Source organism: Athene noctua, chromosome 13, assembly GCF_965140245.1.
Source record: "Athene noctua chromosome 13, bAthNoc1.hap1.1, whole genome shotgun sequence".
Lineage (NCBI taxonomy): Eukaryota > Metazoa > Chordata > Aves > Strigiformes > Strigidae > Athene > Athene noctua.
Window position 1 is genome coordinate 12,338,339 of NC_134049.1, and position 13,735 is coordinate 12,352,073.

Consider the following 13,735-nt stretch of genomic DNA (forward strand, 5'->3'; position numbering starts at 1 on the left):
AAGCATATTTAAAACAAGAGCTTTAAATTAGGTCTTGCTCCAGTGTCATTCCAGGTTAAAACTCAGTTATGAGAGCAGATCATGCCCAGGAATATCTGACTGCACCTCTGTTCCAGCCTGTCCCAGCCTCCGAGTCTGCTAAACAAGGAAACCACAATGTGCCTCCCTTTGTCCACTGTGGAAGGGCAAAGAAAATCTCAGCACAAAGAAACCCAGCACAGTCATTTTAAGAGGTTTAACTTTTCAGCTCATGGACCATCTATGGATGAATGCCAGACAGCTCCTCTTCCAGACAAGAGAATTCGGCAGAGCTGAAGGTTTCCTCAGGGGAAACCACATCATCTTATAATCCTAGCATGCCTGCACTGCCCTGCTTCCCCTAACAGCAGAGGCTCTTGGAGTCACCTGAAGGGCAACGCCACACTGTTGCATACAGAAAACACTACCACGGGACAAGGACTGAGATCACCAAACTTAAGATATCTGCTCTAAACCAAGCATCATCTCCCTCTACAGTCAACAAAGAAAGGCAAACACCTCCCAAGGGACAATTCACCAACCTGAAGTACCTAAGAGACAGGACGAATTGTCAGGGGAAGTGCTTTCTGGAAGTGCCCATCTATGTTGCTCACTCTGCCCTTAATGACCAGAATCTGGCTTAAAAGCAATAGACTGTGGCCTCTCCTGTATCCTTCTTCCCCTTCTTCTCAAGGACAGAGCAGATTTACCATTTCACTATCCTTTGAGGATATCCTTTGAGGCTGCAGTCCAACATACTCAGTTCTCTTTGCCCTGACTGACCTTCCATAATGGATCCAAAACCACACTGAGACACACAGTTCCTGCGTAGGCACTCACACCCACCTGGAAAGCCGTGGGAGTTCAGAGACCCTAGAGGCAGCTATGCATCCAAAGAGTGTTTGTATCTGGTCCCACAACATCACTGATGAACAGCAATGTGGGCAATAGCAGAGTCAGAATTTCCCAGGCACTGCAGACAACCGGGAAATACATTTCTGGCATTTAATCTTGTTTAGTACCCAAATGAAGAGAGTCATGACTTTATAATAATCAGCGCTTTCTTTTATCACCTCCAGCAGACTTACAGCACCTCTGTCCAACCTTCCTGAAAAAAAGGAAACACCTGGCTGACTCAAAGTCCAGATGGATGCACCATCATCTCTCCTTGCCCATATTTGCCAAAGCTCATCTACATCTACACCCTCACAAAGCCTGTGGATGGTACCAAGTGAAGGGGACACACCAGAATGAAGTGCCACCATTCAGAAATATTTTAACAAGCTGGAAGATTTCTACACCGGGAGTTGCATGAGGCTTAACAAAGGTAAATGTGCATGAAGCTTGGAAGAAAAGAAACCCTTGTCTTCTCTGCATAGATTGTATGAGACAATATTGCAAAATGCTTTAAGGTCTCCCAACTTCCAGCATGCATTTCTTAGGGTGTAGCTTCAATTACTCTACCCCATCTTATACAGACAAAATCATTGTTCTCATCTCATGAGCCCTTGTAATGTGTCTTGTCTACTTCCACCGTTCCAGTCTGCACAAGGAAGTCTCACTGAGTTCAAAGGAGATGGAAACGGGGTGTGAAAAAGTTATATGAACAAGTCTTAACAGAAGGGAGCCACAACCTTTTATCTTAACTGAGGACCATCCACTTTAACTAGAGACAGGCTAAAGAGCAGTCCTGAACACAAACCCAAAGATTCCGAATTTCAAAATGGATGAGAAGTTACTTAAACCTCTTCCTCTAAATGCATCCCAGTGTTTTTCAGCTTTCAGATCCAGTTCCTGAACAGACAAGAGTTTTCAAGTTCATTTCTAAGTCAAAACCTATTGGCTCATTTTAACGTGAGCTCACGACCCTCTTAAAACAGTAACTGCTTCCAAAATTTAGGTACAAGAAACATGAAAAGCCTATACCAGTTGTAGGGTACTGACGCTGCAGTCCAACAAACTGCATATCAATCCAGCACTTCTGCATTTGAAAGTGACCCTAGTACAAAAAAAAAAAAAAAAAAGTAAAAAATTAATACAACAAAGTCTTTGGCAGTCCCACATTTTGCGGATAGCTTGAGGCAGTGTTCTGCAATGTACAAATGGGGAAGAAGTCTTCCCAAAGAGCACAGGACTCTGCCTACCTTTCTTATCATGGGTCTGCAGGACTGATAAGACCTGCTGGGACTCGGAAGAAGCGCTGTTGCAATCACAACACAAATACAGGGTGCTGAAAGGGTCCTCTGCTGTGCTCTCCAGGCTTCATTCCAAAAAGCTCTACGGAAGGTAATGCTGCTCTGCCAAACTTTGCTACAGAGGGTAAGGGCAGCACACTGAGAGCAACAGTCAAAAAGTAACTGAAATTGCACCTGAAAGGACTGGATGAGTAGTTCTGCAATGTATCAAATTGGAATTTCCTTGCTGGAGAGAGACCTAACATATGTCATCTAGGAACTGATCCGAGGCTTAGAAGCAAAGACCTTAGTCCACTACATAAGTCAATGTAGTGCACACTGTGGCCTTACAAAGCCAGAACTTTCCAAAAAAGGAGACAACTTTGTTTATCACCTACTGTCTTCCAGTGTAGGTCAGACAAGTTGCAGAACTTTGCTCCTGCCTGTATCTCCCCAGCACCAGGAAAGGACAGTTCAGACCTGCGGTGGGGTCAGAATCTCAAGTGTTTACACAACTGCATTCCCCAGACAGGACAGTCTGGCCAAGCAGAAGGCAGCAGTGCTTTTCAGGAACATAGAACCTCTTGTCTCTGCTGCAATTCCCAGGTTGTCAAGAAGAACAGGAGGGCTGGAGTATCCATTAACTGTGCAGATGAGACCTTAGGTACACCAGTCCTAAACGTGCTATGGCCTGATGTAGCTACAAGCGTACGGCCACCCTTCTCGATGCAATTGCAAGCTGTAGCAGGAAACTACAACAGACCACATACTGGTTAACAGCAGCATCTGCGAGTAGAGTTTAAAAACCAAAACACAACCTTCAGATGCGACACTGGAAATCTGATATTACCAGGAAGCAATTGCTCAGTCTGGTTGTAGCTCAGTTTTCATGCCACTGTGTCAGGGATTTTGTTTTTATTAGAACTCTACTTGCCCTGATCATTTTATATCACTTTTTGTGTGATTTATGGCATAGTGGAAGAATATGATTATGACAAAGTCTGAGCCAGCTGGAAATCAGGATACAGTATTATTACCTACTCTACTTCTTAGCAAACAGCTTTTCTGAATACGACGTCCTGATCACCCAGTTCAAGTCCAACAAGCACTCCCACACTGGAGCTTTCAGGAAATCTCCCGCTGCAGCACCAGCACTGCTCAGGAGACAAATGCCAGGATAAACAGGCCGTAAGGCTTCCACCACCAAGGTCTTTCTTCTAGCCCAGTGTGCAAGCCTTGTCCACATCCCCACCTGTGAAACTGCACTGCTGCTGAGGGCAAAGCCTTATACTTTCAGCTGCAAACAGGGCTTAAGGAAGCAGTGTGAAAATTCAAAACCCGCTGTAGTGATGGTCCTGGTTATTTTAAATTACCAGACTAAGAGGCAAATACTTTGGGCTCTAGAGTGACCCAATCTCAGTGGCACTCACGGAAGATTCAAGACTTCCTAGACAATTTGAGGCAAACTCTTAATTCCTCTGATCCCAGAAAATATCTTACCACTAAATTGCATAGCTATCACTACAGGTATGCTGATATGGTGTTGCCACTGCAAAAGGCTGCATAAACACTGAAGGCAGGCTAAAATCCTATATGTTTGATATTTAAGAATAGACTTGAGAAGCCAAAAGGTCCGTTCAGCTAGAATGTCTATATACATGGTGATGTGAATCACTTCAATGAAACCATTTCAGAAGTTAATGAGATTTATCTTAAGTTTAGGCTCATCCTGAAGACACTTCCGTTTTTTGTTGTCCAGTTTTCAGTTCACTAATGTGTTACAAACCTTAACTCATTCATACGTATCACGCACCTGCCTGCTTTTAGCCCTTTCCCATTCCTGGTAATTATCTGAATGAAGATTAAACAAATGGATTGCTCTAATAGGAAAGGAGTATCCCAACATGTAGAAAGACATCCTTCTCAACACATCTGCCCACGCTACCCTCAGCACTTCCAGGACCAGAAGCACAGGTGAAGGCAAGGAGTGCTTTACCAACACTGCCACTTCCACATGTGGCACTATGGGCTTTGGTCCCCAAGAGGTGCCACAACGGAGCAGCTTTGACACCGATCACTTTTTGATCCCAAGTTCATTTAGCTCAGTTACGTCAATTTAGTCGTTGCTTAGAATTCACATGATACAAACAGATATTGCAATATTGCAGTTCATATTTGCAGAGTAATGAACAAAGACTAACTAGTCTTGTTTCTTTTCCAACTTTTCTACTGGGAATATCGCCAATCTTTTTCACTCCCCCTCCTCCATTCCCTGATCTCAGGCAGTTAATACTGTGCCTACAACTACATTCCTCTTTTTAAAAAGGTTTCCTCCTCTGCCCGTTTGTGCTTTTCAGCTCTGCTGGAGTTGGTAGCTTTGGAAGCCCAGCACTTCATGAACAGGATTAACAAAACGTGCCTAGTGACAAAAGCGTAGGGCTGTTAGTGATTTAAAGCTTGAACTAGAGATATCAGTTTTAAACTCTGAGAAAGCCCTCAGTGGTATACAGCTCAATTTACAGTGCCACTCAAGTACTCAGCATCTCAGAGACACTTTTTTTTTTTTTTAAACCTGAGGCACAGCGCCCTCATATGGTTCAGGAATAGAGACCCAAGTCCCAAGTGCAGAGCACATCAAGTGCTTCTTACTGCAAAGTTTAAGTCTAAACCTCCACCAACTGCTCTGTACTAAGAAGCGAAGGACACAACCCAGGACCATGTACTGGGAGTCTATGCTTAACACCCTGGTGACTTTCTGAAGTACTTTCAAGTTATCAACAGTAATTACAAACTAGCCATCATCTCCAGCATCTCTGTCTTCACCAGTGATAAACAGGAAGGCTGTCCCACACAAGAACACCTCTTGGGCTCAGAGGAGAGCCCAGGCCCTGCAGAGCCACCTGGAAACACTACAGCCTCAGGCAGAGAAATCCTGACACGTGAGGCAGGAAAAGCATCCCCGAGCGGGATGGTTCCTCTCACCATGCCGGAGCGCTGCATGTCCCTACACCACAGCTCCCACAAAACACCCTCACAGACCACCACCGACCACGCGAGCCGGGTGGAAAGGGTGAACTGAAGAGCTGAGGAGCCCGCTGTGCCGGGATGTACTGCTGAGGAGTGAGCCAGGCAGGCAAGAGACCAAATCCCCCACAGCAGGACCCAGCCACTAGCAAGATGGCGGGACTACAGTGACAAGAAGAGGGTCCTCAGGCCCCACCACCCACCCAAAGCGGACATGCTGTGGCTGAGGCCCTCAGCCCCGCAGGCACGGCTGAAGCCGGGGCAGCTCCCGCAGTGGAGGGCCGGGGGCAGACACAAAACCCACAGCGGGACAGCAGCGATGCTCGCCGGGGCCCGGGGAGGCGAGGGGACAGACAGGACCGCGGAGGAGCGGGCAGGAGGTGCCCCGCACAGAGGTGAGGCGCGGGCAGGGCCCAGGGGCCGCTCCCACCGCGGGGACCCGGGGCTGACCGGAAAGTTCCCGGGGGGACAGCGGAGACGCTCGCCGGGGCCCGGGGAAGCGAGGGGACGGAGGGGCAGGAGGTGCCCCGCGGGCAGGGCCCAGGGGCCGCTTCCCGCCGCCGGGCTGGAGCGGGGCGGGGGTCGGGCGGCTCCCGGGGCCGGGACTGACAGGAGGAGCCTCGCGGGGGCTGCGGCGGGGCTCGCCGCGGGGCGGTAGGAGGCGGGTCGGGGTGGCAGTACCAGCCCGGCGCAGGTGCTGAGGGAGGCGAAGGAGTCGCTGCGGTTCAGGACGTGTCCCGTGTAGAAGCAGAGCCGCTCCTCCGGGGGCCGCCGGGGGCTGGGCGGCCGCCGCGCCTCGCCGCGCCGCTGCTCCACCACGAAGCCCCGGGCGAGGAAGCGCAGGTCGCGGCGGAGGTGCAGGTAGAGCTCGGCGCCGGCGGCGGGCAGGCGGAGCAGCAGGGCCTCCGCCGCCGCCCGCTGCCGCGGCAGCGCCCGTCGGCGCCGGGGGCCGCCGCGATCCCCTCGCACGGCGGGCGGCAGCAGGTGGATCTTCTCCAGCGCCACTCGCTCCGGGATCACCACTTCCAGCTCCGCTCCGCCGGCTGCAGGCGAGAAGGAGAGAGGCTCAGGCGCTCGCACCCCCGCCGGCCGGTCCCGCGACCCGACGGGGCGGACGGGGAGCTCCGTGCCCCGCCAGCCACCCCCCAAGCCCCCCCGCGGGGACGCCCCGTCCTGCCGGGGCGAGGGCAGCCCCGCGCTCGGATTTCAGCGCAAATACTCGTGCACTGAAAATTGTGGACAGGCTGCAGAGACAATGGAGCCAGCGGAGGAAAGGGATTTATTTCTCTCTCTATACATATACACACACATATATTAGAGACAAAAATGTGCAGGGAAGAGAGGAATAAAGCAAATGCTAAAGCTACTTGTATCATTAAAAAAAATATATAGCTCAGACACAAGCATCGCATTTCACCAACCCCTATAAAAATCTGCAGGGAGAAGGGGAAAAGCAGAGCAAGCCGAAGCCGCAGCCAAGGACAGTCAGCAGCTTTCCACATGAAACGTTACAGCAGCAGCAGCAGCAGCGAGAGGACAGGAAAAGAAAATACAAAAGCCTGGAGCAATTCATCCTGCAGACTGGGACCGCGGCCACGCAGGGGATCCGGTGCGTGCCCTGCGGTCCGCGCCTGCAGGCTGCCGCCCGGGGCCGGCGCCCACCGCCCGCCCGCCGGACCCGCGGCACGGGGCTGCCCGCGTCGAGGGCTGTCAGCGCCGCCGGGAAGGGGACGCCGGCGCCGGGAGCCGGGGGAGGGAAGCGCTACCTGTGCCGGCGTCCAGTCCCCAAAGCAGCAGGCAGGGAAACACGAGAGGCAGGAGGCAGCCGTCAAACATTTTATGGCAGCGGCGGGGCCCAGCGCGGCGCGGCGGCGGCGGCGGGAGCGCGGGCCGGAGTGAGCCCTCCCCGCCCTCGGAAAAAGTAATCAGCGGCGCCGACAGCCCCGGCGTGGTGGGCGCCCGGCCACGCCCTTCCCCGCGGAACCGCGTCCTCACTGGCTCGGGCGCCCGCCGAGCCACGCCCCGCGCGCCCCCATTGGCTGCGAGCGGAACTCGTTGGGCGGAGGGTTGGGCTCGCGGGGAGGGGTGCACGTGGGTGGGGGCGGCCAGCGGGGGGCGCCCTCTCCTGCCCCTCCGGCAGAGGCAGTGCCGTGACCCCCGCACCGTTCACCCCCCAGGGGCCCGGGGCCGGGGTCTCCGCGGCCGGATCTCCGCGCCCTGCAACTGCTCGTGGCCCTTGAAGCCGTTGGAAACGCTCTAGCGAGAGGCATGGGAGCTCGGACCAAAAGCAGCCGGCTGGTGGGCTCCTCCATCACGTTTGCTGCATAGCCCTTGCTTCACTACGAAAAGAATTTAGATGCCGCCACAGAAGCTCGCTTGAAAAATTCACCCATTTCTACATTTCCTGCAGCCTCTTTCACCGCCATCTGAAATACTGATCCCAGGACTCAGAAGATCAAGAAAAAAATGAGGTTGGCAATATATGAGTGCACAAAGATTTTAGGCAACAATCTTACCTACTCCTGGAAGCACTTATCACATAGATGAAAACAAGAAACAAGCTCATAAAGCTCAGGAGATACAAAAATTGATTTTTACTGTGGTGGACAAGGGGACACTTAAAGCAGGGAGGACGTTGTTCAAGCTAGTTAAGAGGGCTGCCTGGCAGAGGAGGAAGCTACCTGTCAGCTCCCTTTCCCGTGCCACCGTGTGCGCAGGACACTCACATCCTTACCCAGGCGCAACCAGTTCCCATTTCCACTAAGATCCTGCAGCCACAAGAGCTCCTTCCCTACTGGTGGCTGGGCTATGTCTTGCATGTCTTGCATGTCCTCAGCTGGTCAGGAGAAGTCGGCGTGGTCCAGGGGCTGTTGAAAGCAGTAGGGTGATTTCCAAGAGTAGACAGATTTCCGCTGCGTTCGGTGGGCTTTGGATCAGATCCTGTGCTCCTGGCATGGCTGAGTGGTGGAAAGCAGTAAAGACCCAACGTGTTAGCAGCTTTAAACTGCTGCGGCCCAGCAGAGCAGTGTCCTAGAGTTTAAACTTCTGCAAAAATCTGCAACCTTGTTACTGAAATCACAGAAGAATTCAAAGGAAGGCCCATAAAAGAGTGTGAATGACTCTGGCAGATCTCAGTGCAGAATTGTCCAGAGTTGCACTGACAGGGGCAATGTCTCTCAGTCGCAAGCAAGGGGAGTTAAATTTGGATGCTCACCCCTGCGAGGGCAGGCAACTGGGATAGTGCTAAGCAAAGGGCCGCTTGAATCTAGGAAAAGGGCTGGTAAGAGATGAGCATCTTAACACCATTTTCTCTCTTTCAGGCACTGGACAAGCAACAAGAGCCATGTTTTCTTTGAGATCTGCTCCTGTGACAAGTAGAGGGGCTGTTTGAGAGCTGGAATCTCAGAGCTGCCTCCAGCCATTCGCCCCGCTGTCTGGGCTCTTCCTGGGCATCGAGGGACCCCCTGTGTCACACAGCGGGCTGGAGTAGCCTCTCGGAAGGACTCACCCTGTGCAGGGCCTCTGCAGCACCATACTGGCCGGGCTGCACACAGACACCCCACCTCCTGCTGCAGTCTCGAGGAAGAGACTCCAGTGAGGTGCACTTGGAGGACGTTACCAGTGGTCAGCAGCAAGAGAGAAACTGAAGACTTGCAACCAGCTCCCAGCAGACAAAATCTGAGTAAAGCCAAGACCCACGGCTCAAATTCACTTTCTTAACATGAGATCAGGTGAGATTTAATAGCTCTGTGTTTTCCTGTCTCTTTTGAGGCTCAGTCTGCTCTCTAACAAGAAGTATTATACCTTTTGCTTTGGTCTTCTTATACCTTCTGCTGGCCCAGAACCCATACAAGTAAGACAAAAATTCAGTTTGGGACCGACTGCCTTGCTGTATGTCAGTAGTGTAACTTAACACGGTTAAAACAAAACCTCAGAGCCTGATTTTCTCTCCTGACCTGTTGTGAACCAAGAATTTCAGCGCCTCCCTCCAAGGCCAGTGTTCCGGCTGGCACAGCAACTCTGGGCAGCAGCTCCCCCACAGCTCTTCCACCCGTGGCAATCCTCCACTCCTGAGAACCAAGAGGCAATTTGATTTGTGAGCTGCCAAATCTGGCCTGAGCCCCGAACAGTCATGTTTAAACCCAGACCACCAGCCGTCTTCATTTGCTAAGGGACTGAAGCTGGTGCCTCGTCTCTCCCCTCAAAAGGGTTTGGCGAGGGGGCTTAGATTTGCTTCACTTTTCAGTAGATCCTTTCTCTCACCTTCCAAAGTGCTCTGCCAAAAATATAATAACAATACAGAGAAAGAAAAAATGTAATAGTGTGGGGAAAGAGGGGCACTAATAAAGAGAAGTCTGTAACTTACTGCATGGAAGGACTCGCTCAGTGGCTGGGCTGGCTGGCACAGACTGCGTTGGGGTAGCGCTGGTCCCTGCTGAGCATCATGGAGTTGCAGAGTGTCTGGGCAGGGGCCCAAGAGGCTGCAATGCCCCACAACAGGGGCAACATCACAGTCAGGCCTTGGTGTTGGCAAGTGCTGGAGCCAGGAGCAAGGGACAAGCCCCTGCAGAGGTACCCACAAAACAAAAGAGGAAACTGTCTTAGGAGAAGCAGTGATTTTATTGAATCCAAATCCCAAAGCTCCAGTGAGACACAGAATTTATTAATTTAACACCATGGGCTTTTCAGAAACACCTTGAAATTGTTGCTGATAAGGATAAAGCATGTGACAGGAGGGGGCTGTGGTCCTGTTGTGGTGATTGCATTTCTCCCCTGCCCCCAGCCCATGCGTGTGTGTGTGTTGAGGGGGGGGTGGGGGGTGTGGGGGGGGTGGTGTTCTCTTCCTATCATCATCACAAAGAGTGGATTTGGCCCTGCAGTTTCTAGGAAACAAGCCCTCTCCCCCTTCAAAACTCATGGTTTATTTTTTTGCAATTTTAAATGTACGTTGAGGAAGCCAAGTTTCATGGCCATTATTGCACAGTTAATAACCCTTTGGAGACTGCAGACATGTGTTATATACATCTTCCCAAGCAGTCATTTGGCTCGACGCCTGGAAAATGCCAGCATGCGAAGGGTTAACTTGGCCATTCCTCAGTCTTCTCCCTCCTCTCCAGCCATCCTTCTCCAAACCCTTCCTGTCCTGGTCCTAAGTGGGCAATCCCGACCTCACCGGTGATGCTCTCCTGCCCTGGATTCTCTGATGCCTTCCCTGCTCTCCCCGCAGCTCCTTGCCTGGCTGCGCTCTTTGGGCAGCCAGATCCCTTCCCCGCTGCGGGCCCTGACGCTGTGGAGTTTGGCCAGGCTGGTTGGGCACAGACCTGGCAGGTTGCTGCTGTTAACCGTGCACACGTTCCCTCAAAGAAGCCAGAGACAGCTTAATGGCAAGTAGGGACCAAGAAAAGTGCTTTTGTGATATAAAACAATCAAGTAAAATATAGGGGTGCCAGAAGTGGGTTTCCTACTGATTGGTCTTTCACAGTGAGCCAGAGGTTTGATTAAAGCTTCTTCCCTGGATAGAGGGTGTTTAAGGGTGTGCTCCTTCATACAGAGTCTCCAGTGTCTAATACTTCTGGGGCAGCCCTCAGCAGAGGCACTTACAAGGTTTTTCCTTCCAACAGCCTGAATTCTCCCAAGCCTGTGAGAGAAAAACTCCCTTTGGGACTTCTCTGTCGAGTCTGGCTGAAAATGGACAGTCTGTTCCTGAGCTCCTGGGGATAAGGAGCAGGAAGAAAAGCAACTGTGATGTTGGAGGTGTCCAGAGACAGAGCTGAGCCACCAGCCCCTATGTCCTCAAGGGGGCACGCAGCCTGCTTCTGTTAAGGTAAGTTATCCCTTTCTTTCTGCTAGCAGAGAGCTTTATTCAAAGGCTGACAGGGGTTCCCTTTTGTCAGAGGGAGTTTGCTTTGGTTGAGATGCGTCTGTCTCACAAACAGTGAGTGCATCGTGTGAGGTTTTCCCTGGAGATCTCCCCTCCAAACCCTTCCCCTATGCTGATCTCCAGGGGCCTCACAGCTTCACACAGCTGCCATGGGGAAAATCATCCTATTTCCATGGAATACAGAGAAAAGAGAAGAAAAATATCTCTGGGGGATAGGGGTTGAGGGATGGACTGCTGAAATGCCAGGCTGCTTCCCACCTGCCCCCATGAGGGTGGAGGTCTGGCGGCATTCCCACGCTGGTGCCACTACTGTCTGTACAAAACCTCCCAGGGTATCTCGCTGCCTTGGCACAGATATTTGGAGGGATCAGGGTGCTATGCTGTCAGGAGCAGAAAATGACATCGCGCGCATGCCACTGTGGGTGAGAAAAGCCAGGAATATAAAAGAACATGTTCCCAGTTGAGTAACACTGCTGCAGGGTGCCAGGAGAATCCGCTCCCTCCGGTGCAGGCAGCACGTCGAGTAGAGACCGGAAACGTAAGTGCACCTCCACCTCCATCCAGACCACGCTGGGATTTTAAAACACAGACAAGGCTAGTCCAGGGTCTGTTTGGTATCTGAGAGCTGCGCATAGATAGCCATCACCCAGGCAATAATAATCAGCCACACGTCACTCCCCAAGCATGCAGGAACAAATGGACAAAGGAAAGAGCTGTCGTTGTTTGAGGCTGACCCTAAAGTTCAGTGAGGCTTTTTATGAAGTCCAGTGTTGCCACCTCTGATGATGTTATCAGGAACCTGGGAATAGCTGGCACTTTCTTTTGTTCCGTTTTATGGTTTGTTTGGGTTTTTCCTCTCCAGGCCTTGGCTCCTGCAATCATGAGACTGATTTCTCATTTAACTCCATCACTCCATGTTTGACCCCATGACAGACTAAGAAATGTGAGCTGTGAGAAGCCTAAAGGCTTACTGCCCAGGAGCAAGTGAAGAAGTTGCCAACCACAGGATTGTTTAAAATAATCCTTTCTCAAAAAACAATGTCATTGATTTATTTTTTGGTGTGGAGGCAGATGTTCTGAATGCTTGAAGTTGACAACAGCAGAACTCTTCATGCAGGCTCCACCTTCCTCTTTCCCCGGCACTGTCCTTCAGCTGGTCATATCCCACATCTGGTGTTCCCCTTCTCGTTCTCAAACTTCTCCCTTTGTATCCAACACCTGCCTTGGACAAGGCTCACCCTCCCCAAACCAAATATTTAATATAAGGCTCCTCCTTCTCTGCATATTCCTTGCAGCTGGGCCCAAGAAGCCAGAGGAGGAGATTTGTAAGCCAAGAAGGTGGTGCATGGCTTGGAAGAGAGACGGAGGTGATGCACAAGACAGCACAGCCGTCTGCATGGATGTCTACAGGGGCCTGAATGTGGTGGCCCACTGCAACTGCACAGACCTAAAGTGGCTTCTTTCCATCATGAAAGTACTAATAAGGGAAACTGCCAACTTAAAACACTCTTAATAATGTTTTCCTATTTCTTTAACACCTCTCCCTTGAGCACTCTCTCCTCCCTTCACAGCGTCTTGGCCAATTACACTTGCAAAGCAAACAGAAAACTCAATATCCCCACGAGCAGGGATTGCCGGGGGTCAGGGGCCCTCGTCAGGCACTGTGGCGGGGGCTCCGAGGTGGGTCACGGCACAGGAGCCTGCTCTCCTCCGGCCAGCAAAGTGCTTTCCCATCCCCAGAGAGGCACTGCAGGGCTGGGGTGCCTCTCCCCCAGCCCACCAGAGCTGCAGGGCCAGGAGTGGGGGCACGTGCCAAGGTGGAAAGGGCTGTCCTCCAAGCACAAACATCACTGGATGGTGGCATAGAGCTGAGGACAGAGTGTGTCCCAAGGCCAAGCCCTGCTGGTCCCCCAGCCTGGGGCTGTAAATCACCCTTTTCTCTTGTGGAAGTGAAACAGCCCCAAGCCAAAGTGCTCAGGTAATCGTTGCTCTGGACTTTTGTTCTCTAACCCTTCTTCCTTTGTCTCATATTCAAGCTCTTCCCAAGCTGCTCTCAAAGCTTTGTCAAGCCATTTGAACTAACTTTTATACAAATTTATCAATCAAAAACCTCCACCTTTTATCCATGAGCAGTGATAGCACCAACAATGCAATAGCGTACAGAATTATTTCTCCCCACAGGAGCAATCCTTTGCTCAAGTTTGTGCAAATTTCCCTGGTTGCTTCCATTTAGATGCAGAGCTGTGCAGAACCATTACTGTAACACCACTGTCAGAAGCAGTGCAGAGTTCACAGCCCAAAACCTCTGACTGCCTGGACCTTTTAAAAATGAACATTACAGTTTTGCTAACCTTCTCTCCAGATTTGGCTCCTTTGCAGTTCTCCCCCTCTGTATCACCCTTCATGCTCCCTCCCCATCACCCCCAGCTGAGTCAGCAAATTCCCCAGCGCTGTCCCAGGAGGACAAACACCCCCCTGCAGGGAGGGAGCTGTGGACACTCAGCCTCCAGCACACGCCCACAGCCTCTAGGATGAGCTCACAGCTTGGAGATGCAAAGTGGGACATTTGGTCAACTGATGTTGTGTATCTGTGTTAGTTGTCTAGTCTAGGGATCACCTGGAGCACCCACTCGGGGAA

General features: G+C 51.6%; 1 protein-coding gene across 1 annotated transcript in view; it reads right to left on the reverse strand.

Annotated features, from left to right (window-relative positions):
• The window catches only part of ADAMTS17 (ADAM metallopeptidase with thrombospondin type 1 motif 17), a 196,480-nt gene extending 189,428 nt beyond the window's left edge, over positions 1–7,052 (reverse strand). Inside the window, exons 1-2 of the mRNA XM_074916879.1 lie at positions 6,983–7,052; positions 5,898–6,259 (exon numbers count right to left, since the gene is read on the reverse strand). Of these exons, the coding sequence (XP_074772980.1) occupies positions 5,898–6,259; positions 6,983–7,052 (432 nt within the window). The remainder of the gene's footprint in view (positions 1–5,897; positions 6,260–6,982) is intronic.
• Between the last annotated feature and the right edge of the window lie 6,683 nt (positions 7,053–13,735).